This window comes from Nicotiana tomentosiformis, chromosome 6, assembly GCF_000390325.3.
Source record: "Nicotiana tomentosiformis chromosome 6, ASM39032v3, whole genome shotgun sequence".
In the NCBI taxonomy this organism is placed as follows: domain Eukaryota; kingdom Viridiplantae; phylum Streptophyta; class Magnoliopsida; order Solanales; family Solanaceae; genus Nicotiana; species Nicotiana tomentosiformis.
The window spans coordinates 19,746,744-19,771,122 of record NC_090817.1 but is presented as its reverse complement, the minus strand read 5'-3'; the positions used below and the strand labels follow the sequence as shown (position 1 = coordinate 19,771,122).

The window sequence follows — 24,379 nt, the reverse complement described above, 5'->3', positions numbered from 1 at the left end:
TAAATTAAAATATATAAATATAGTTTGATAAAAATAGAATTAAATATTTTAAAAAATTACCAGTAGTTTCTTCACAGTCCCCATGCTCCTTGCACCCACACAATGCAAGGAGCCACCCTTCTCTGATGCTCGAGCCTTTTTACCATGTTCACTTTTTTTCTCAAACTTCTCAATGTTCCACTGCCTCAACAGATCCTCTCATATGTGTGATAGAACCCATGAAGGCTTCTTGCTCTTCTTCCGAGCAGAATAGAAGGAATCAGATAGTCTTTTACTACATTTGAACTCTAAATTTGCAAGAATGACATTGTTATGCCGGTCCTCCCAGGAACACTTAGTTTTCAAATGAAGTATGTAACGTTAGATGAAAATATTATTAATATAATACTTAAATAGATAAGAATTGTATTAAAACCTTAAATTGGTTGAAAATTTGCTCCACGAGATCCGGTGAAAAGTCACTCCAAGTCGCAATGGGGTGCATCATACAACCGGCCAAGAGCTTCAGTGATTATCTTTGTAGTCTGATGATTAGGTATAGAAATTACATTAAATAAACAAGACTAGCTATTATAATTCAGTAAAAACAAAGAAGTAATAAATAAATTTTACCCATTGCCCTCAGGCATGATGATCATCCTATGATAACGATCATACCGCACTTCCCCTGGATCATCTTCCTCCGATGAATCTGAAACGTGCGCAGAAGAGGAGACATCTAGTTCAGCGCTACTATCCCGAAGGCAAAGTCTAGAAATGCTAGGAGACGAACTCCGTGGAGAGGGAGACAGGGTCGTTGATGAAGATGACTGCGATCCACACCCCTGCTGCGATCTAGACCCCTGCTGAGATCCGGCTAGCTGAAATCTAAATGGATGTGATCTAGACGGTGATGAAGCAAATTGAGCAGATGACGTGCGTATCACCACATGGCTCTGTGACTGGTGACTCGATGGACCAATGTAACTATATATAGGATCATGTGGAGGAAGCGGGTTATAGCCCTGTGGTGGAGAATGGTAAGAATACTTATGGGAGGATAAATGGTAGGTAGTCTAATGAGTAGATGGATGTGGTGGAAAAGATTTGTGCCTAGAAGATTGCTGCCGGAAATCAGCAGCGGAGGGATGCAAGTGTGTAGTGGAAGGAAGCGAGGGTGTAGCACCATCATCATGATCAATATGCCTCTTATCATTCCTAGACCTACCTGGACCCCTATCGGTCATCTGCATAAATTAAATAAAATGTTAGAATTGAGAATATAAATCTATATAAGTTGAGAGCGCTTGAAAAAACTAACATGCTAGTCGTCTTCGAAGTATCCATCCTCTTCCGAAAATTCTTCCTCTTCACTTATTTCATTTTCATTAGGTGATTCTTCGTCCTCATTTTCTATGATCGTTATTTACTCCATATCAACTTCTTCTATTTTGCGTTGAGGATGCTCCAAGTCATTTTCTAACTGATCATCCACCATTTGGTTAACACTTGAGGTATCGTTTTGGTAAGCAACATCTAGCACATTCTCAACTTTCACCCTACCAACATGCTTAGTTTTAATTACAACCAACCAATCAGCTTTATCCCTCCGTAATGGATATGGAGCATAATATACTTGCCTAACTTTTTCTGCAATTATAAAAGGATCATAGCGATTATACTCTATCTTTTTATTAACCTCAATTATGTTGTAATGTGAGTGTACGTTTGTACCTCTTCTAGGTGTTGGGTCAAACCACTTGCATCGGAAAAGTATGATCTTCTTATTTGGCCAACTTGAATATGATAATTCTTTAATCTCTCTGATTACACCATAATAATTATTTTTCCCATCCTGGTTGCCTTCACCACCTTTGACACACACTCCACTAGTATTGCTTTTTTTATACTTGGAGCATTCCTCGGTATGAAATTTATAACCATTCATAAAATACTTAGACATAGTTGTAACCGTAGGTGCAGGTCCCCAAGATATATCTTTCAAAAATTGATTAACATCGTTGTTTGGATTATTGACCTACATGTAGTATTAAATAAATCACAAGTGAGAAAGTATATTCACAAGTGACCAAGTATGTATATTCACATGTGAGAAAGTATGTAAGATGTAGTTACACACTCTTTAAACCATGCCTCAAATGTAGAATATACAACATCATGGCCAAATTGACTCACGAAGTCACTGAGCGACACATTAAAAATTTTGTTAGTTGCATCAACCAAATTAAATAGTAGTCCATGTAAATTAATCTTACGTCAACACTTACTTAAGAAAGGGTTGAACTTCCGGACAATTTAGCAACACATGATTTGAAGCTGATTTGTACTCCATACTACTTAGGCCCCTTTTTGTTTGATCTTTAGAACCTTGTCCTGGTTAATTGAATATGGATATTGGTGAATATAACATATCAATCTCAATAACGACAGTGTGCCGATTGGGCCTATTTCTAGCACATGGCACATGACTATCAAAGTAGTAAGAAACAAAATGGGTTGTTTCCTTTGCAAGATAGGCTTAGCTTATGGATCCTTCAATCATATTCCTCTGTTTAACAAATAGTTTACACTTGCCGATAGTCCCGTACATTATCATATTAAACGATAACGTTAAAGAAAATTACAAGAATAAATCAATATTTGATCATTACCTCTCGAATTGATATATCCACATGCATTGAATGGGCTCTCCAAGTCGCACCTCGTGTACAAGGTGAATTGGAAGGTGTTCCATCACATCAAAGAAACTACATGGAAAAATCCTTTCCAGCTTATTACTGATTATAGGAATGTTCTAATTCATTTGAAATAGGTTTTCTTCCATTAATATGGTAGAACATAAGTCTTTGAAGAACAAACTTATCTATGTGATGGGTTTCTAGATATTTTCAGGCAAACCACAAAATGCAATAGGGATTAAGGTTTCCATGAAGATATGACAGTCATGACTTTTCATATGAGTCAGCTTTCCTTCAACCATATCGGCACGTTTTCCAGGTTTGAAGCATAGCCTCGGGCATCTTTAGGTTTGCAACCTACTCACAAATCTGTCGTACTTGTTCCAAAGTGAATGTGTAGCTGGCATTGGGCCTAAACACCTTACCATTGTTCGTAGATTGCAAATGTAATTCAAGTCGCCTGCAATATTCTTATAAGTCCAGTCTAGCCTTAGATTTATCTTTTGTCTTATTCTTATCATCCATCACTGTGTTTAACAAATTGTCAAAATAGTTCTTCTCAATATGTATAACATCAAGATTGTGTCGAAGAAGATTATTCTTCCAATATGGCAACTCCCAAATATGCTATGTTTTGTCCAGTTATGAATAACACCATATCCAGGAAATCTAGAAAGTGGGGCCTCGGTAACTTTAGTGAAGTTCTAAACCCTCTCCCAAATTTCCTCACCCGACAAAATTGGAGGTGGAAAATCACGTTCAACTGTATTCTTTTTAATGCATTTTCATCCTTCTGAATTCATGATCAACTAGCAAGGACTGACGATGACAATCAAACCATGACTGTTTTCGGCCATGTCTTAAATTGAACGCTTTACCATTTTTCATGCAGTAAGGATATGCTAACTTTCCAGCAGTCTTCCACCGAGACAACATTCCATACACAGGAAAATCATTAATGGTCCACATTAAGTTAGCACGCAAGTTAAAATTTTGCTTAGCTGATATGTCATATGTCTCAATTCCATCATACCACAACTGTTTTAGCTCATCAATCAGAGGTTGCAAATATACATCAATCAAACTCTTTGGATTGGAGGTACCGGGAATAACACAAATTAAGAAAATATATGGACTAGTCATACACATTTCAAGCAGAAGATTATACGGCGTAATAAAGACTGGCCAGCATGATTATAGTGTTGCAAAAATAGAAATGGCGTGAAACCATCAGCACACAAACCCAACCAAACATTCCTCGGTTCACTAGCATAATCCGGATACGTCCTATCAAAATGCTTTCAAGCTTCCCCATCTGAAGGATGACACATAACACCGGTCGGCCTTCTATTTTCATAGTGTTATCTCATATGAGGAGCGAAACTCATCGATGCATACAAACTCTTTAATCTAGGAATAAGAGGTAAATAATACATCGACTTCACAACAACCTTCTTCCCGCAGGAAACCCGCTTAAAACAAGTTTTTTCACAAAATTTATAACTTTCTAAATCTGCATCACCCTTATAATACAACATGCAACCATCTTCACACCAATCGATTCTCATAGACGAGAGTCCTAACTTAGAAACCAATTTTTTAGCGTTATAGAAATCTTCAGGTATATTGAAAGTTGGGTCAACTAGTTCACTTTTAAGGCCAATGAAAGAATCCATTCCCGCTTGAGAAATATTGGTATCTGATTTGATACTTAATAATCTAACCGCAACAGACAACTGAGAGTGCATACGCCCTTCACTTAGTGGACGACTAGCGGCCTCTAACTATTCATAAAAATATTTTGCCTCTTCGTTAGGAGCTTGTTCAACACATTCATGAGGTTCAAACTCGAAGTGCATCCCAAAAGCATCCGCAACTATTTCATGGTATCTAGGATGTTGAACGTTATTCCCCACCGAGATACTACTTTCACCAACAACTATGTTATGAAATACACCATCACTACCATCAACCTCTCCGTGACTAGTCCACACAAAATAATTATCCACAAATCCTTTTTTATAAAGATGAGTCTTAACATCCTCTGGTCCAAAAAAATACAAACACTTGCACTTCACACAAGGACACCTTATCATCCATCCGATTTGAAATGGTTCAAGTGACATTGCATGCCTGATAAATTCATTAACCCATTCTATAAATTCCTCCCTCAAAAATCGACGATTAGGATAATTCCTATTATATATCTAACTACGATATTTCATCTACACAGAGAACAAAGAAATTGCATGTTATATTAATTTGAAAGTTCACATATATCCCTAAATAAGTTATTTTAAAATTCAATTATAAGAAGTAATTTGAAAGTTCACATATCTCTAAATAAGTTCTTTTAAAATTCAACTAAAATAAGTAATTTAAAAGTTCATATATATCCCTAATTGAATTTAATTAGCTTAGATTGTATCGTTACACTTAGTATTAGATTGAGAACTAGCTTAATATATCCTTGTAATTTATTTTATGTTTGATATAACTTATTTAAAAGTCCATATAATAATATTGATTTATCCTTGCAATTTATTTTAAGTTTTAATCATCAGCTCATAATTATACAACTAAATTTAATTAAATATTAACTAAACCCTAATTTAGACAATTAAAATAATTAAAATTACTTAAATTCAAAAATGTAGATAACTAACCTTGATATGCTATTAGCACCTAAGACAAGCATCTAGGTCTTTCAAAATGTAAAAATCCAAAATTACACAAAATACCAATTCACAAAGAGGGGCTAGAATACAAATATGAACTCTTATAATATGAACAATACTAAATGATAAATGATAACACATGAAATATTTCAAAAGTTTAATGACAAGGCAACTCACAATTATACAACTAAATTTAATTAAACACTAACTAAATCCTAATTTATACAATTAAAATAATTAAAATTACTTAAATTAAAAAATATAGATAACTAACCTTGAAATGCTAGGATATGGGGCTTGATTTTGGGTGGCGGAGGACGTAGTGGGGCCGGCAGAACAGTGGTGGGGGAGGGGAGGGACAATTCAAAGTGCTTTGTTTTTGGGTGAAGAGGGAGATATGAGTTGATTTTGGGTAGGGATTTGGGGGAATCGCGACAGTGGGGAGGAGAAGAAGAGAGATGGAAGAGAGATAGAGAAAAGAGCTAAATGGGGAAAACCCATATGGTGCTAACCTAATTTAAAAATTTTCGACCGAAAACAATCGGATTTTTTTGTCGGTAAGTTTAAGTGGCCTTTGACCCGTTTGACCATGACCATTCCGATCGAAGTCGGTCGGTAATTTAATTTTAAATTAAAAAAAATATTTAATTTAAATACCGACCGAAGTCGGTCGATAACTTAATTTTATATTTAAAAAAGAAATTATTTAATTATAGATATTATATAATATATAATTAATTGTGTATGTATATATTCACACACACACACACACACACACACACACACACACACACATATATATATATATATATATATATATATATATTATATCAACCAATCGTGGGATTTGACCGAGTATATGTTGTTGTTGCTACAACTTAAGTTTTAATATAGCACTATGTTTTATAACACTCTATATTTTATTTTTAAATGTGTTATAGTCGATACTTAGACTCGATCGCTCCAATATTAATTATAGGTACTATATAATATATAATTAATTGTGTGTATATATATATATATATTCATACACACACACATATACACATATACACACACAGTGCAAAGAGCCACCCTTCTCAGATGCTCGAGCCTTCTTTATTATCTATTTACTACGACACTAACTGTATCATAACATGTTGGATATAATGACTATTTTAATTAAAATCGATCAATTATATTTATAATGTTTATCATATGTGTGATTTCGTATAAATACAGTTCATATCCATATACGTGTAGTAGATTATAATAGAGTGTATAATTTTATTTCATACTCCCTCTATTTCAATTTATCTGAACCTGTTTTCTTTTTAGTCTGTGCCAAAAAGAATGACTTATTTCCCTATTTGGAAATAATTTACCTTTATGCAATGATTTATAGCCACACAAAATATATGTGCCTCATTTTACACCACAAGTTCAAAAGTCTTCTCTCTTTTCTTAAACTTTGTGCCCAGTCAAATGAGTTCAAATAAATTGAAACGGAGGAAGTATATGATTATTTACACTTACATATATATGACGAGGGTTGATGATTTATTCTCAATTGTTCATTACATCGCTTGAATGCTTGATAGGTGAATAAATAAGAAAACAAATCTTGAAGTTTAAGTGACGACATGCTCCAGTATAATGAGTGACTAGATGCTCCAAGATGTGTACAATCGACATAGTCTTGAATGTTTTATTCTCGATCACCTTATTAGTACTTTGCTCGGATACTTCATCAGTGGATCAATTGGAAATTCAATTATATTCGATCAAAACTTACTATAACACATTTAAAAATAAAGTGTATAGTTCTATAAGATGTAGTGCTATATTAATACTTAAGTTTTAGCAACAACAACATATGTATACTTATATCTTATGTTCTTTTGCATCCACTCGTGTATGAAATTGCGCACTCGGTATCAACTATGCACCAATGGTTCGTGATACTACATAGGGGTTATAAGGGAGCAAGGGTTGCTCAACCATTGTTACCACGTGTCGTCCAGATCGAGGATGCAGAAGTATTGAGAGATCATTCAGTTGTGCATATGGGGGTGCAGCAGGTTCTGACATCTGGTTGATAAGTACGATCTTAAGAAGGTTTAATTAGTTGCCTGATTGTCACAATCGTGGTAGGGTCACGAGGTGGATCTATATTTGAAGATAGTTGGTGGTATTAGAGACTATGTGGGTTCGTATGGAACTTCTATTTAGCGAAGGGTACATACTAGTAGCCAAGACACTGGAGGAAGCGAGTTTAACTGTCACGAGGATGACATGCGCCAAATAAATTGTTTGAGGTGTCTTATGACCGGTCTCGTACGAGCGATAAAGGTTAGTATTGTGGATCATCAGAATGTGTCCTATGGCTTCACGCCACGTGTGGGGAGTCCACTATCAACAATCAGATTGCGGGGTCATGTGTTATATCAGTTTTGGCCTGAGATGTATATATGTGGTATTGAAAGGTTCTCCAAAACTTGTATATGATTAAGAGCTGAGATTTGTATGTGATGGTGTTAGGACTTGAAGTATTCCCACGTCCTTAATAATTCTACATTTCAGTATCAGCGGGGTCATGGAAAAAATTTCAGAATACTCAGGGTGCTCCAGTAAGTTCTTTTAATGCACCACCGGCACGGGATTCCTATAATGGTTATTCTAGTTATCCGACACAGACTCAGTATGAGCAGCCGAACCCGCATAGGGGGTGTTATCAGTGTGGTGGTACTAGGCACATCATGAGAGATTGTCATATACTTGGGAGAGGCAGATTTCATCAGAATACTCAGGCTACAGGCTCTATTCCAGTTACTACCCCACATGCACATCCAATTAGGGGTGGAGGACAGGCGGGTAAGTGGCGCCCTATAAGGGGAGGCCCAACCCGTTGATATATTTACTATGGAACCAGATGGTGTCGTTACAGGTACGATCCCGATTTGTTATAAAGGGATATTTCCCTTAATTTGATTCGGTTCTGAATATTAAGGCGAGTCCTCCTATTACGCTCCGCTTATGGGTGAGCTTCTTAAGTTTGTGACACACTTATACGCTTATCCTTGTTGGGAGATTTGATGATATTAGCCCGTGTCTATCATTTTTATTTTGTACATTGTTGAGGACTATAAGTCCAAAAGTGACTTTCTATTACTCTCTACAGTGGGTTTTGATGTGATTTCGGAATAATTGATTTCAATTTTAAGAATTATATGCCCTATTGGTATGAGAGTTCATTATGTGTTGTGAAATATTTAAACTGGTCTACAAGCAGCGGTGAAAGTTATATAAGGACGAGGTCCTTGTGGTGAAATATTTATGAGTTTAAATTCTCCCTTTGTGAAATTTAATTTGTACTATAGTACTAATAGGGAGTCATGCCTGATAGGCTTATGTGATAATTCTTTTATGTGTTTCTGTGCCATAATTGTGCTGTAATTATTGAGTTTTAGCCTACGAGGTGAGTGCCTAGGTGGCGTTAAATGTGACTTGTTAACCCGAGTAAATAATTATGAGGTCTTCATGCTTCGCGTGTTGCCGTCAGTGTTGTGAAAATTATATATGATATTTTGGTTAAGATGAGATTAATTGAAGATGTTGAAGTTAATTATAAACATTTATTATGACCAGAGATATGGTTATGGACATACGTATGATGTGTGCGTAGGCACGAAATTGCTACAGCCGGTTGAGACTAACACAATGTGTTTATGAAAATCAGCCTTTTTTGAAATTTATTGGAGTGTAGGAAATTGGCTTCAAAGTTTATAAATGAGGATAAAAGAAATAATCTCAACTAAGGTGGCATTGTCAGATCCATGTTACATTTGCGGTGAAGTAGAATCACTTGCGGGTATGTGTGAAATAATACACTCAGTAATTTAATGTCCTCAAAAAAAAATTGGCATGTTCGTGGACGAACGTATGTTTAAGAGGGGGAGAATGTAACGACCCAACTTATCATTTTAAGGATTAGCGTCTCGTTCAACGACTTAAGGTCATGAGCAACTTTGTGATGTGTATTATGACTTGCGTGTGTGGTCGAGTTTGATTTTCGGATGATTCAAGATTAAATTGAAAGAACAATTCTCATTTTTGAAGTTTAAATGAAAAGAGTTGACCAGAGTTGGACTTTTGAGTAAACGGCCCCGGAATAGAGTTTTGATTATTCCAATATCTTTGTATGGTAATTTTGGACTTATGAGTGTGTCCAGAAAATTATTTGGAAGCCCGCAGTTAAATTAAGCTTGAAATGGCGAAAATATGAAGTTTAATTTGAAAGTTTGACCGGGGAGTCGACTTTTTGATATCATGGTCGGAATCCAGTTCTGAAAATTTTCATAGGTCCGTTATGTCATTTATGACGTGTGTGCAAATATTGAGGTCAATCAGACTCGATTTGATAGGTTTCGGCGTCGAATGTAGAAGTTGAAATTTCTTAGTTTCATTAAACTTGAATTGGGGTATGATTCGTGGTTTTAGCGTTTTTTGATGTAATTTGAGGTTTCGACTCAGTCCGTAATATGTTTTGAGATTTGTTGGTATGTTCGGATGGGGTCCCAAGTGACTCGGGTGAGTTTCGGACCATTTCTAGGCCATTTTTGGTTGCTGGTTTTTGGCCACAGAGGTATGCATCGCGATCGCGGACAAACGATCGCGATCACAAAGAGCAATTTTGTTGTTTGGACACTGTGAATCGCGATCGCGGAAGACTTTTCGCGATCGCGTAGAGTAAAATCCTGTTGCACTTACCAGACTTAGGAAGCTCATATCTCGCAATATATAAGGAATTTGGAGATGATCCATAAATTAAAGTTATAGCCCTTTGTGTCTAGTTTTCAGAAAGGTAATCCAATAGTCATTTGGAGTTGTGTACCAAAGGTTATGGTAGATACACTACAGGCTGTCTGGGAAGAGTTTGGAAATCTATGTTGCACATGGCTGACTTTGGAAGCTTATATCTCGCAATATTTAAGGAATTGGGAGATGAGAAACAAATGAAAGTTATAGTACGGGGAGTCTAGTTTTCACAAAGTTAAATCATTTATCATTTGGAGTTTTGTAACAAAAGTTATGACCATTATACTAGAGGCTGTCTGAAAGAGCCGGGCACTTGTTCTTCGCGATCGCAAAAGAAAAATTTTGGGCTGAGAAAAGTTGTGCTTTGCGATCGCGAATCATTTTCCACGATCGTAAAGAGTAAATACCTGGGCAGTAGCTATATTTCGAGGTTTCAGCTATTTTTAAACATATTTGAAGCTATGGAGCTCGGATTGAAGCAATATTTGAGGTGATTTTCACCATATGGATTGGGGTAAGTGTTTTATATCCGAAAGTGATTATATTTCATGATTTCATACTCATTTACATCATGAATCCGTGAATTTATGGAAGAAAAATCAGAATTTTATAAAATCTTCCAAAAATATAAAATGAAGATTTGAAGGTCAATCCGATGTCGGAATTCGATAATTTTTGTATGGTTGGACTCTTGGTTGAATGGGCGTTCATATTTTATAATTTTTATCGGGATCCGATACATGGGCCCCACTGTTAATATTTTAGTTAATTTCGGATTTATATTGTGGAATTTAGCAAAATTCATATGGAATTAATTCCTACGTTTCGTGTTGAGTATATTAAATTGATTGTAACTAGATTTGAAACTTTCGGACACGAATTCGCGAGGCAAAGGTTTATTCGAATCTTGAAATTGGTTGCGAAACGAGGTAAGTATCTTGTCTAACCTTGAGTGGGGGGAAATTACCCCTTAGGCATTGAGTCTTATGTGAAAATTGTATAATTGAAACCATGTACGTGAGGTGACGAGTACGTACTTGGTTTATATGTGCAAATTATATCAGTTGAAATTCATAGACGCCCTTATGTATTAAATTGGAAGATTGTTGGAACTTAGTAAATCCTTGATTTGTCACGCCTTATTCCTTGTTTGTCGAATTTGTATTTTATGTGGTAATTTGGTGTTATTGTCACTTGAATTTTTATGTGAATTCCGTGTGTTGTTGATTTGATATTTCTATTTACTTTATTATTGCGCACGTGGTGAAATAATGTGGGCTATGTCGGGGATTGATTTGTGATGACTTGTGATGGCCTGGAGGTATTGTTGTTGTTGATATTTATGATTTGGGACTATAAGGCGGTACCTCGGGAGTGCCATTTGTTGCTATTTTTCTATGGTTGCACATGCCTTTGGTTATTTTATTTTTCCATGATATGTAAATTTGTGTGTTCTTTCGTGATGTATTATTTGATTTTATTATGTGTTTTGTATTCCTTGTTGTATTGTGTTGGCTTTGGCTCTTTGTACAAGACTCTGAGGATTTGTGTTTATGATTTTTACTGGTTTTCGAGATTTGAGTTGTTTCGAATAAAAGAAATTGCTATTATATTTTAATTTAATAAATTTTACATCCAAATTAGTAGTCATCAGATGCTTCATTTTAATTGAAATGTCATTTTCTTCACCCAAACGAGTTCAAAAATAAATTCATTTCTTTGATGATTTCTTACTTGGTTTAAAAATAGTAAACTTACTTTATTGAAAATAAATTGATCCTGCGGATCTTATATACATTGATATATTGGAACGTGAATTGTCCGTGCAGTTGTGATATGAAATGTGGGCACGAGGTGTCGTGGTTAAATGATGATGATATTTGGCACGTGAGTTGTCCATGCAGTTGTGATAGAGAAATTGGCACGAGGTGCCGTGGAAATATGAAAGTGGGTTGAGGCCCGTATTTTATGATTTTGAAATGTTGTGTGAGAGGGTGACGTTATTCGAAAGAGTTTTATTTGAAAGATATTTGTTTGAAGGAAAGAGATTTATTTGAAAGTATTATATCCTAAAGATTTTTATTTGAAAAACATATAGGCGAAAGATTTATATTGGAAGGACTTAATTAATTGGTTATACTTGTATTCGTTATTTGTTGTACAATATATATGGTGTTCTTGTCTCCCTGCTGTGTATATCACTAGTTGATTATTGTTGTCATCATTGTTATTTGTTTCCTATTAAGTTTGCATAATATATTGTACAGGTTATTAGACTAGTAAGTGTCACTGTAACTCGTCACTACTCCACTGAAGTTAGTCTTGATACTTACTGGGTACCGACTGTGGTGTACTCATACTACACTTTTGCACATTTTTGTGCAGAGCCAGGTGTTGGAGATATCGGACTCAGACAAAGTTAAAGTGTGATCGCAAGGATTCAAGGTAGAGCTGCTTGGTCGTCACAGTCCCTTGGAGTCTTTCTATTTTATTGTACTGTTAATTATTAATCAAACAGTATTGAGTATTCGATCCTTGAGATCATTCCATGTATTCAGTTAGAGTTCATGACTCGGTATTACCAGTTTTGAGAGGTTGTTATGTTTGTAATTATTTCCGGTGTTGGTTTATATTTTAAAAAAATGGCTTCAATTGTTATTATAATCGGCTTACCTAATCTTAGAGACTAAGTGCCAACACGACGCCTGTGGCGGAATTTTGGGTCGGGACATATATATGAGTGTGTGTATTGTTAAATATATGTAGATATTGTAAATAACAAATAATCAAAACAATAATACCGACCGAAATCGGTCGGTAAATTATATATATATATATATATATATATATATATATAATCTTTTTTATATTAACAAGCCAATTGCACTTGGGCGTAAAAAAATAATTTCAACTTTCCAACCGATTTCGGTCGATATACTTGAAAATTTTAATTAAAATTTATTTTGGTGGATAATATGCAAGTATGACCAGATTTTGGTCAAAAATTGACCAATTTCCGTCCGACATTGATCGGAATTTTTGTTTTTATGTTGTGGGACCACTATTTCCGACTGGCGGTGGTCGGTATCTTTGTGAGAAATATTTTCGTTGGCTTTTGCGATCAATTTACCTCGTTTCTGATCGATTGCAGTCGGTATGCGGTGGACGGGTTTATTTTCCGACCAATTGCGGTCGGTACGTGATGTACGGGTTTTGACAGTTTTCGAGTAGTGAAAGCAACATAAAATATAGGTAGCGGACATCGGACGAGGAGCCAAAGGGAAATGACACTTCAATATTATCACAGAATACTTTTAAAAATACAGTTTAAAATAGTACTATTAAAATAGAGAGTAATTAGCTCTTTATTCGTTGACACATGGCAACGTTTCATTGAGTCAGTACATAGTGTACGTTTTATTTTGGCATGAATCAATACTCATGTAGTAGTCATGCTCTTGCTCTCTGTGGTTTCGCGTCACTACTGAAAAGAAAAGGGTTAAGCTTACTCTGTAAGTCTTCCTCTTCTTTAGTTTTCTTCTAAATCTTTAAACTATTCAAAAACTGTGGGGTTTCACGATGAATATTTGACGCTCTGCTTCAGGTTTTTGTGTTTGTTTTTAAATATTCTTTGTAGGTTTTCTGATTAACATCAGTATAGCTATAATGCAGTTGGTTTGCAATTTTTGGGGTTTTTAGTACTTATTAATAGTAAACTTGGGGGGGGGGGGGGGGGTTAGAGAGTTCAAACTGATTTTTAGCTATTTTTGAAAGTAGAAAGTTGAAAAAAAAAAAGTTAAATACTTGTCTGATACTTCTTGCATTTGGAGTTCTTCTGTTTCTGTTTCTGTTTCATGCTTTCGGGTTTAGGGTTTTATATATATATGCTTCTACTTATGTGACTCTATATATTCCATATTGAACTTTTTTTAAGGCACAGGTATATGAGAAACAAGTCATTATTTTAAAAGACCATATTAAGTCTAAGAAGAGCTGTTTGCAGGCGATTTAGCAAGCTTCTTCAAGCGGTTGCATTTCATGGGGGATGTCTTCATGATTAAAAGGAGAACGAATGCTATGTAGACTATTTATAGCTTCAATAGTGAATACCTTGAAAGAGTAGCCAGTGAACTGAATAAAAGCAGATTTGTCTGTAAGTACCATTACTAAACTATGCTAAAGCTTCAAAACTAGAAGCTATTGTAGAAAACCTTCAGCCTGATGTTTTAAGGACCAACTAATGCAAAAATTCTGAAAAATCAACGTGTCCTTAGGAAGTATTATCCTGTCTCGGGGGTTTTATCCAGCAAAGGCAAATCACAGGGTGTAATGCCAAGGGAGCTTATAAACTACCCAAGCTCCCTGTTTTCAACCAATGTAGGAATTGTTCTATGTACCAATAGAGCGCCCTCCACCCCCAACAAGCAGTTTGTGGCTGCCAACTGCAAGGGGTCCGCCTTTAGCGCAACCTATTGACAAATGGATCCTTCAACATATTCTGATGGTGTATTACTCGCCACCAACATGGTGTGAGGGATTTTTGTCCGGAAAAGATACCTCATGAGGTGAGTGGGAGGGAGCTCATAAGCTGTCCTAGCCCCTTGTCTTTGACATATGTGGGACAAGGTCCCAAGTACCAACAGCTGATACTAAGTCATGACACGAATTGAACTAATCCTAATTCACTTTCATTGATTCCAGTATTCTTGTATATTCTGGTGCAGGTTCGTTCTCCATGTCTTGGAGACGTTCTCCAGCATGCACGGACAAAAGGGTGTCCTTGGATTTCTGGAATCTCACGAGAACTTTCCTTTTACAGCTCAAGGGATTGTTCCAGACATTGTAATCAATCCCCATGCATTTCCTTCAAGGCAAACCTCTGGTCAGCTTCTTGAAGCAGCTTTGGGAAAGGGTATTGCCCTAGGTAGTGGTCAGAAATATGCCACTCCTTTTTCCACTTTATCAATTGATGATCGAGCAGTTTCATGGGTATGATATCTGAAAGCAGTATCCCTTTCCATAGTTACATCTAATTATGCCAACCAGTTAGGCAGTGATTGTGTTACTATGTTGTATTCAATCATGAATTCTGGTGATTTGTCATTGACTATTATAAATGGTATATGACCTGCAGGCGAGGTTTCTCAAGATGGGGAAATGAGAGAGTTTACAATGGCCGGACGGGTGAAATGGTTCAAAACCTGATTTTCATGGGCCCAACATTCTACCAGCGCCTTATCCATATGGCTGAAGACAAAGTGAAATTCCGTAATACTGGACCAGTCCATCCCCTTACTCGTCAACCTGTGGCTGACAGAGGAGCGCGACTGTCTGATAGCTCATGGTGCTGCAGCGAATTTGCATGAACGCCTTTTCACACTTAGTGACTCCTCCCAGATGCACATATGTGGGATTGGGAAGTGCAAGAATATGGCAAATGTAATCCAGAGGTCCGTGCAAGGTGGTAAAGTAAGGGGCCCGTATTGCCGCTTCTGTGAATCAGTTGAAGACATAGTGAAGGTTGATGTGCCATATGGTGCAAAGTTATTATGCCAGGAGCTCTTCAGCATGGGCATATCTCTGAAGTTTGACACTGAAATTTGCTAGTGTCTAGGTCTCATCTCAAGGTTATACTTATCATGCTGACATTTTGGTACAGCTGTTGATCACAAACAATGTTATATGTAAATATCTCTAGTGTTGATGGCAAAAAGAGATGGTCTGCTTGTATCGAACCTTGTTGGTTATCAGGTCAAAAAAGTTGTTTATCAATTGGACATTCTCTCTCTCTCATTGAATAATTAATGTAAATTTTAGTTGAACAGTTTGATGGGAAAGTATTGGCAGTAGAGGACCATATGCTTGCTTTATTATGAAATTGACTTTCAGTGCTAAAAGTTAATAAGAAGTGATAGAAGTAAGAAGTATGCTATGGTCATGATCAATGCCATGCTTGCCCAAGAAAAGAAGATATATTTTGACATATCACTTGGCTTGTTTGGTTTTAGTTTAAGATTGTTTCTAATTAACTGATTAGTATACTGGATTTTAGGTGAAATAATCCAAACCAGACAACAATGGATACATGTATAGCTTGTTTGGATGGTTGTTACTTATTGTATTGTTTCGTATTGTTACTTTAAATACAATATTTTTTTTGATTGTTACTTAAATTTTGTTGTATCGTATCATTAAATCTGTCGTTACGTAACGACGAAAAGTGTCACTTTATGTAACGACCGATTTGATGTGATCGCGTCGTTATAATCCTTTATCATACCTTTTTATATAATAATTCTACTCTGTACCCTAATTTTTCTTTGTAATACTGCAAGTTTATTCTTCATATTGCTGGTACATGAAACAACGGCAAACGATACAATTTATCCAAATATTGTATTCATCAAACGATACAGTACAATATAATACAATACAATACGATACATTATGAAACGTTTCACCTACCAAGTGGTATATTACTAGAGGTAGGGCTGTTCAAAACCGGACCGAAACCGTTAACCGAACCGAACCGATGGTTTATTGGCTTATTGGTATCGGATTATCGGGATAATGGATGGTGAACGGATTGAGATTTTATAATTAACGACTTAACGATTTGGGGGCGGATTACTCAATTTTCTTATCGGGTAAACCTTTAACCTGTTAAATTTTTTTATATTTACACTTTTACCCCTATGTATATAAAGTACTATTAAAACCCTAAATAGCTAAATCCCTAATTTTTATTTTCTAATTCTCAATTGTCTGCAGCCACCAGAGGTAGAGAAGTCGTCAGTCTCGTCTCTCTCTTGAACTGAGAACTGAGAAGTCGAAAAATCGAAATCTCAATGATTAATACGTGTATGTCTGTATGGGTAGTCTTGATGGTATTAAAAAAATTGGTTAATACGTGTATGACAGTATGAGTAGTCTTGAAGACACTTTAATTAAAAAATACCGTTTGGTTAGATCTTAGATGGTATTAAAAATTTGGTATTGATTTGAAACTGTTTGGTATTGATTGAATGAGTGTTCAAAAAATTTCTATTTGGTTTAGCCGATAAGCCGTCCGATAATTGTTAATATGATACCAGTTCGCCCGTTGTCTTATTGGATGGCTAGCGGATTATTACATTTATAATCCGATAATCGTTAAACCGAACCGTTAGCCGTAATTATCCGTTCGATCCGCCCTATAAGTACCCCTAACAAGGCTTGTAGTGATTAATCAACCACGTATATTAGGTAACTATTATTGCTTGAGAGTTGAGAGACATTATTACTTGCGATAATATGGTTTATACAAAAGATATGCTTAATATTTCTTCAAAATACTTGTGGATATTCAAATTCGCAAATCTTTCACAACCTTGACATTTTCAGGTAATTTCTACGCCGCTTAATAAAGCGTATATGGAAAATTTAAAAGGTACTAATTATTCAAAAATGACTGGACCTAGTACTTTAGCTTTAGTTTCGAAATTTCACTTTCACAATTCTAAAGATACACATCTATTTGAGAATATTCAATCATAAAATTTCTTTAAAAACAAAAAATCAGACCGATTCTTCTGCAGTCATGTCTAGTAAAATATCATGTTATAATCAACAGATTTTTAACAAAATAGATTGAAGAATTTTGTTGCCATGAAGGAAGTAAAAATTGAATTTACAAGTATTTTATTGGAAAATCTTTGCATTTTGTACCTTTGCCCAATAAATTAGATTAGCGGCCTCTCGAGCTTCACTTTGACGTGGCAATTTCAAAATTTGATAAAACCCCGCCAGTATAAAAATCCCAAATTCAACTTGGCAGCAGTCATTCGCATTGCAGAGAGAAACTTCGAGAAGAGATGAAGAAAAGATCGAGATCGACGAGGAAGTCATCGGCGGCGGATTTTCAGTCAACTCCGCGGGCTACCGCGGCGGCAAGTCCTGTCCAGTCGATGAGTGAGTCTCCGAAGCCATTCGAGTTCAATTTCAATATGTTCAACGCTACGCCAACATCGTCATCATCATCGAAGAAGAAGACTAACGGAAAGACGAATTTCAATATTTCAAGTCCAGAGCAGGTGAAGCCTGCCGGTGGTTCCCCTGTGTCGGTCGAAAATCTGAAGACTATTATGGATCTGAAGGAATTTGCATCATCTGGATTGGACTCTGTTAAGCGCGGACTCTGTTAAGCGCCAGGTTGAGCGATCGCATATGGAGATTCTTAAGGACCTCGAGGCTTCTCAGTCTCACCTTCAGAAACGTCTCAAGGTCTCTCTCTCTCTCTCTCGTGTGTGTGTGTGTGTGTGTACACGTACCCACGAGATCATGAAGATAACTTTAAATTCATGAATTTCTGTGTTAAATCTTTCTACTTTAGAGCATAAGCTCTTGATTTTGCTAATGCTTAGGTCAGTATGTAGTTAGCTCATATGCATACGTATATATATGTGTGTGTAATAAATATGTATGTACATCTTGTTGAAGTTTTATTTTAAGATGAATATTCTTAAAATAAGGGTGAATGGGAAATGGAGGGAAAATGAAATTTTGAATAAAATTTTAAGTTTCCCCCTCTTAACAATGAGACATTGTCCCATATTGGAAGAGGAAGACATTTTTGGTGGGTATATATATAATTGCTCTTCTTGTAGCTCTTAAAGAGTTAAGAAGAAAGCAAGCCTCGCGTCGTCGTTGTCGCTCGCTCGGCTACGGCTACGGCTTCGGCTTCGGATTTTGATTGATTAATTTTTTGGACCAAATTTATTTGTTAATAGTAAATATTAACGTAAGATTATCCGTATTTGTAACGGATATTTTCCAAATCCGTGTATTGATAATTTGGCAGCCGGATAATGGTCTTCCCACCATGAAGTGCTTGCTCCACAAACATGAAGTGTTTGCTCCACAAACATGTAATGCTTGCTCCACCATGGAGGGTGGACGTTTGGTCTTCTTCAACCATTTTTCTGCTATATATATGAACAACAGATGTTGACGAAAGACACTCAACACACAACATACAATTCGCTCAACAAATTGGCTATACAGTGCACTCCTTCCTCTCAGCATTTCCATACGATTTTCTGAGTTTATACTCCTTTCATTCTGCATTGTTTTTAACTTCAAACAAAGCAACTGTAAGTGTGATTTGCTACCGAACTTTGTGTTCGCTGAAACACTGGGGTTTGAAGTACCGCTACACCAGTGTGTTATTCGTTCTATCCTGGGAGGAAATAATCCAGGAATTTATCCTGGTGTAGCGGTACTTCAAACCCCAGTGTTTCAGCGAACACAAAGTTCGGTAGCAAATCACACTTACAGTTGCTTTGTTTGAAGTTAAAAACAATGCAGAATGAAAGGAGTATAAACTCAGAAAATCGTATGGAAATGCTGAGAGGAAGGAGTGCACTGTATAGCCAATTTGTTGAGCGAATTGTATGTTGTGTGTTGAGTGTCTTTCTTCAACATCTGCTGCTCATATATATAGCAGAAAAATGGTTGAAGAAGATCAAACGTCCACCCTCCATGGTGGAGCAAGCATTACATGTTTGTGGAGCAAGCACTTCATGTTTGTGGAGCAAGCACTTCATGGTGGGAAGACCATTATCCGACTGCCAAATTATCAATACACGGATTGGAAAATATCTGTTACAAATACGGATAATCTTACGTTAATATTTACTATTAACAAATAAATTTGGTCCAAAAAATTAATCAATCAATCGATCATTTGACCAAATCCAAATCCAAATCCGAAGCCGAAGCCGTAGCCGTAGCCGAAGCCGAGCCGAGTGAGCGACGGCGCGAGGCTTGCTTTCTTCTTAACTCTTTAAGAGCTACAAGACGAGCAATTATATATATACCCACCAAAAATGTCTTCCACTTCTAATATGGGACAATGTCTCATTGTTGAGAGGGGGAAACTTAAAATTTTACTCAAAATTTCATTTTTCCTCCATTTCCCATTCACCCTAATTTTAAGAATATTATATCTTAAAAAATAAAACCTCAACAATCCCCCACATGAATGGGGAATGGCTATATCACGGAAGTATGCATGAAAAAACTGTGTGATTTACAAGTAAGGATTAATTGCATCTGGATAAGTAGGTTTCCCTTTGAACTTTCCGTAGTAAACTTATGTCGGATATACTCGGTCAATCGGTAGATTTGATATCTTTGAACCGTCGATCTTTGGTGTATACCTAGACAACCATAAGTCACACAATCAACCCTTAACCGTCTTTGGTTCTCATTGTTGTGTTCGTTTCAGCCATGAACACCGCCTGGTTTCATAAGTGCGTAGAGAACTGGCCTTACAAAGTTCTCCTTGAAGCGGCTCACACTTCACACTTAAATAGGTGATTCCTAAACGTGTCATCCTGTAGATACACTATTTGATATACCCCGTATCAAATTTAGAAATCATTAAAAAGCCTTAATGCTTTATCCTTTGTACTGAACATTGTCTCATCACGAGAATGGACTAAAATTTTATTTGACAATGTTGAACCGTCATTAATGACTTTGTTTGATCTCCTTGAACCTAGATCTTGGGATCTCCAGTCTTCTAGGTAGAGTTACCGCCACAATGAATTGTTCTCGGCCATAGCCCCATTCCCCTTGATGATTTCTCAACTACCTCTCTAGTTAGGCCTTTTGTAAGTGGATCCGACACATTATCACTTGACTTTACATAGTCAATCGTGATAATTCCTCTAGAGAGTAATTGCATAACGGTTTTATGTCTTCGTCGTATATGACGAGATTTACCGTTATACATGACGTTCCCAGCCCTTCCAATTGCCGCTTGACTATCACAATGTATGCATATTGGTGCCAACGGTTTGGGCCAAAATGGAATGTCTTCCAAGAAATTCCGGAGTCATTCAGCTTCTTCACCGGCTTTATCTAAGGCTATGAATTCAGCCTCCATTGTAAAGCGGGCAATATATGTTTGTTTGGACGACTTCCAAGATACCGCTCCTCCACCAATAGTGAATACATATCCACTCGTGGACTTAGAATCAGTTGAACCGGTGATCCAATTTGCATCACAGTATCCCTCAATCACCGCAGGGAAATTACTTTAGTGCAATTCAAAGTTCTGGGTATGTTCTAAATATCCCAAAACTCGTTTCATTGCCATCCAATGAGATTGGCCTGGATTGCTCGTATATCGACTCAGTTTACTTATAGCACAAGCTATATCTGGTCGTGTACAATTCATGATATATATTAAGCATCCCAATACACGAGCATAATCCAATTGTGATATGCTTTGGCCTTTGTTCTTTGCTAATGCAAGATTCACGTCAATTGGAGTCTTTGCAACTTTAAAGCCCAAGTGCTTGAATTTTTCAAGTACTGTTTTAATATAATGAGATTGTGACAATGCTAGACCTTGAGGAGTCTTATTTATCTTAATTCCCAGAATTAAATCAGCAACTCCCAAGTCTTTCATATCAAACTTGCTATTGAGCAAACGCTTAGTAGCATTTATGTTGGCAATGTCATTACTCATTATCAACATATCATCCACATATAGGCAAACAATGACTATGTGATTTGGAACATTTTTAATGTACACGCATTTATCACATTCATTTATCTTAAAACCATTTGACAACATTGTTTGGTCAAATTTCGCATGCCATTGTTTGGGTGCTTGTTTTAGTCCGTAAAGAGACTTAACAAGTCTACATACCTTCTTTTCTTTACCTGGAACCACAAACCCTTCAGGTTGTTCCATGTAAATTTCTTCCTCCAACTCTCCATTTAAGAAGGCCGTCTTAACATCCATTTGATGAATTTCAAGACCATACACTGCAGCTAATGCTACTAACATCCGTATGGACGTAATTCTTGTAACTGGAGAGTATGTATCAAAGTAGTCTAGACCTTCTCGTTGTCTATACCCTTTGACTACGAGCCTTGCCTTGAATTTATCAATAGTGCCATCATCTTTGATTTTTCTCTTAAAAATCCATTTAGAACCCAAAGGTTTATTTCCAGGAGGAAGATCAACCAATTCCCATGTATGGTTATTCAATATGGATTCTATTTCACTATTGACTGCCTCTTTCCAAAACAATGATTCCGAAGAAGTCATAGCTTCTTTAAATGTTTGAGGCTCATTCTCCAATAAGAAAGTCACAAAATCTGGTCCAAATGAAGTAGACGTCCTTTGACGTTTACTACGTCTTGGATCCTCCTGATTATATGTACTTTCTTTTGTTTCTTCCCGAGATCGTTTAGATCCTTCACCAAACAACTCACATTCCTTTTTATACGGATATATATTTTCAAAGAACTCAGCATTATCTGATTCTATAACCGTATTATTATGAATATCGGGATTTTCTGATTTATGAACCAGAAATCGATATGCTTTACTATTTGTCGCATATCCTTTGAAAATACAATCAACGATTTTCGGTCCTATCTTTACCCTTTTGGGTTTAGGAACTTGCACTTTTGCTAAACACCCTCACACTTTAAAATAATTCAAGTTGAGCTTCCTTCCTTTCCATTGTTCATATCGAATGGATTGTGTTTTGCTATGGGGCACTCGATTTAATATTCGATTAGCCGTAAGAATGACTTCCCCCCACAAGTTCTGTGGCAAACCAGAACTTATCAACAACGCATTCATCATCTCCTTTAATGTGCGATTCTTTCTTTCCGCAATCCCATTAGATTGGGGCGTGTAAAGGGCTGTTGTTTGATGAATAATTCCATATTCTAAACATATTTCTTCAAAAGGAGATTCATATTCACCACCCCTATCACTTCTTATCATTTTTACTTTCTTGTTAAGTTGCGTTTCAACTTCATTTTTGTATTGCCTGAATGCGTCTATTGCTTCATCTTTACTATTCAGTAAGTAAACATAGCAATATCGAGTACCATCGTCAATAAAAGTTATGAAATACTTCTTTCCACCGCGAGATGGTATTGACTTCATGTCACAAATATCTGTGTGAATTAAGTCTAAAGGATTTGAATTCCTTTCAACTGACTTATAAGGATGTTTAACATACTTAGATTCCACACATGTTTGACATTTTGATTTTTCGCATTCAAACTTGGGCAGTACTTCCAAGTTAATCATTTTTCGCAAGGTTTTATAATTGACATGACCCAAACGTACATGCCATAAATCATTTGACTCAAGTAAGTAAGAAGAAGCTGAAATATTATTATTATTTTCAACAACCATTACATTTAGATTGAAAAGGCCCTCGGTGAGGTAACCTTTTCCCACAAATATTCCATTCTTACTAATTACAACCTTGTTGGATACAAAAACGCACTTAAAACCGTGCTTAACAAGAAGTCCAGTAGAGACTAAATTCTTTCTCATTTCGGGAACATGAAGGACATTGTTCAAAGTCATGACCTTGCCAGAAGTCATTTTTAGAAATACCTTCCCATATCCTTCAACTTTTGCTGTTGAAGCATTTCCCATATAAACTGTCTCTCCGGGTTTAGCAAGAGCATAGGTAGCAAAAGCCTCTCTAACTGCACAAACATGGCGAGTGGCTCCTGAATCAAACCACCACAGTTTAGGATTTCCCACCAAGTTATATTCAGAGAGCATGGCACACAAGTTATCAACATCATCATGGTTTACTACCATATTTGCTTGCCCCATTTTCTTGTCTTTCTTCGGAGCACGACACTCCGTAGATTTGTGTCCGGTTTTCCCACAGTTGTAGCAGTTTCCACTGAACCGCTTCTTACTTGGGTTGTATTTCGGACCAGAAGCCTTCTTCCTCTTTTTGTTAGCTTCAACAATATTTGCTCCCATTATTGTTGAATTTCCACGGCCTCTCCTTTCAGCAGCTTTATTGTCCTCTTCGATTCTCAACCGAACAATGAGATCTTCAAGGGACATTTCCTTTCGTTTGTGTTTCAAATAATTTTTGAAGTCCTTCCACAACGGAGGCAACTTCTCAATCATTGCTGCTACTTGGAATGCTTCGTTGATTACAAGACCTTCAGCAAGTAGATCATGAATAATCACTTGCAATTCCTGGACTTGAGTAATAACAGACTTGCTATCTATCATTTTGTAGTCCAGAAATTTTGCGGCAACGAATTTCTTCATCCCGGCATCTTCAGTCTTATATTTCTTTTCAAGCGCATTCCACAATTCTTTGGATGTCTCCATGCTACTGTATACATTATACAGATTATCATCCAGTCCGCTAAGAATATAATTCTTGC

The 24,379-nt window shown here is 36.5% G+C and overlaps 1 protein-coding gene across 1 annotated transcript; it reads left to right on the top strand.

Annotated features, from left to right (window-relative positions):
* Positions 1 to 18,006: 18,006 nt before the first annotated feature.
* Positions 18,007 to 18,336, top strand: LOC104113801 (uncharacterized). The gene has a single exon (XM_018776864.2). The coding sequence runs from the start codon at positions 18,007 to 18,009 to the stop codon at positions 18,334 to 18,336; it is 330 nt and encodes a 109-aa protein (XP_018632380.1).
* Positions 18,337 to 24,379: the final 6,043 nt, after the last annotated feature.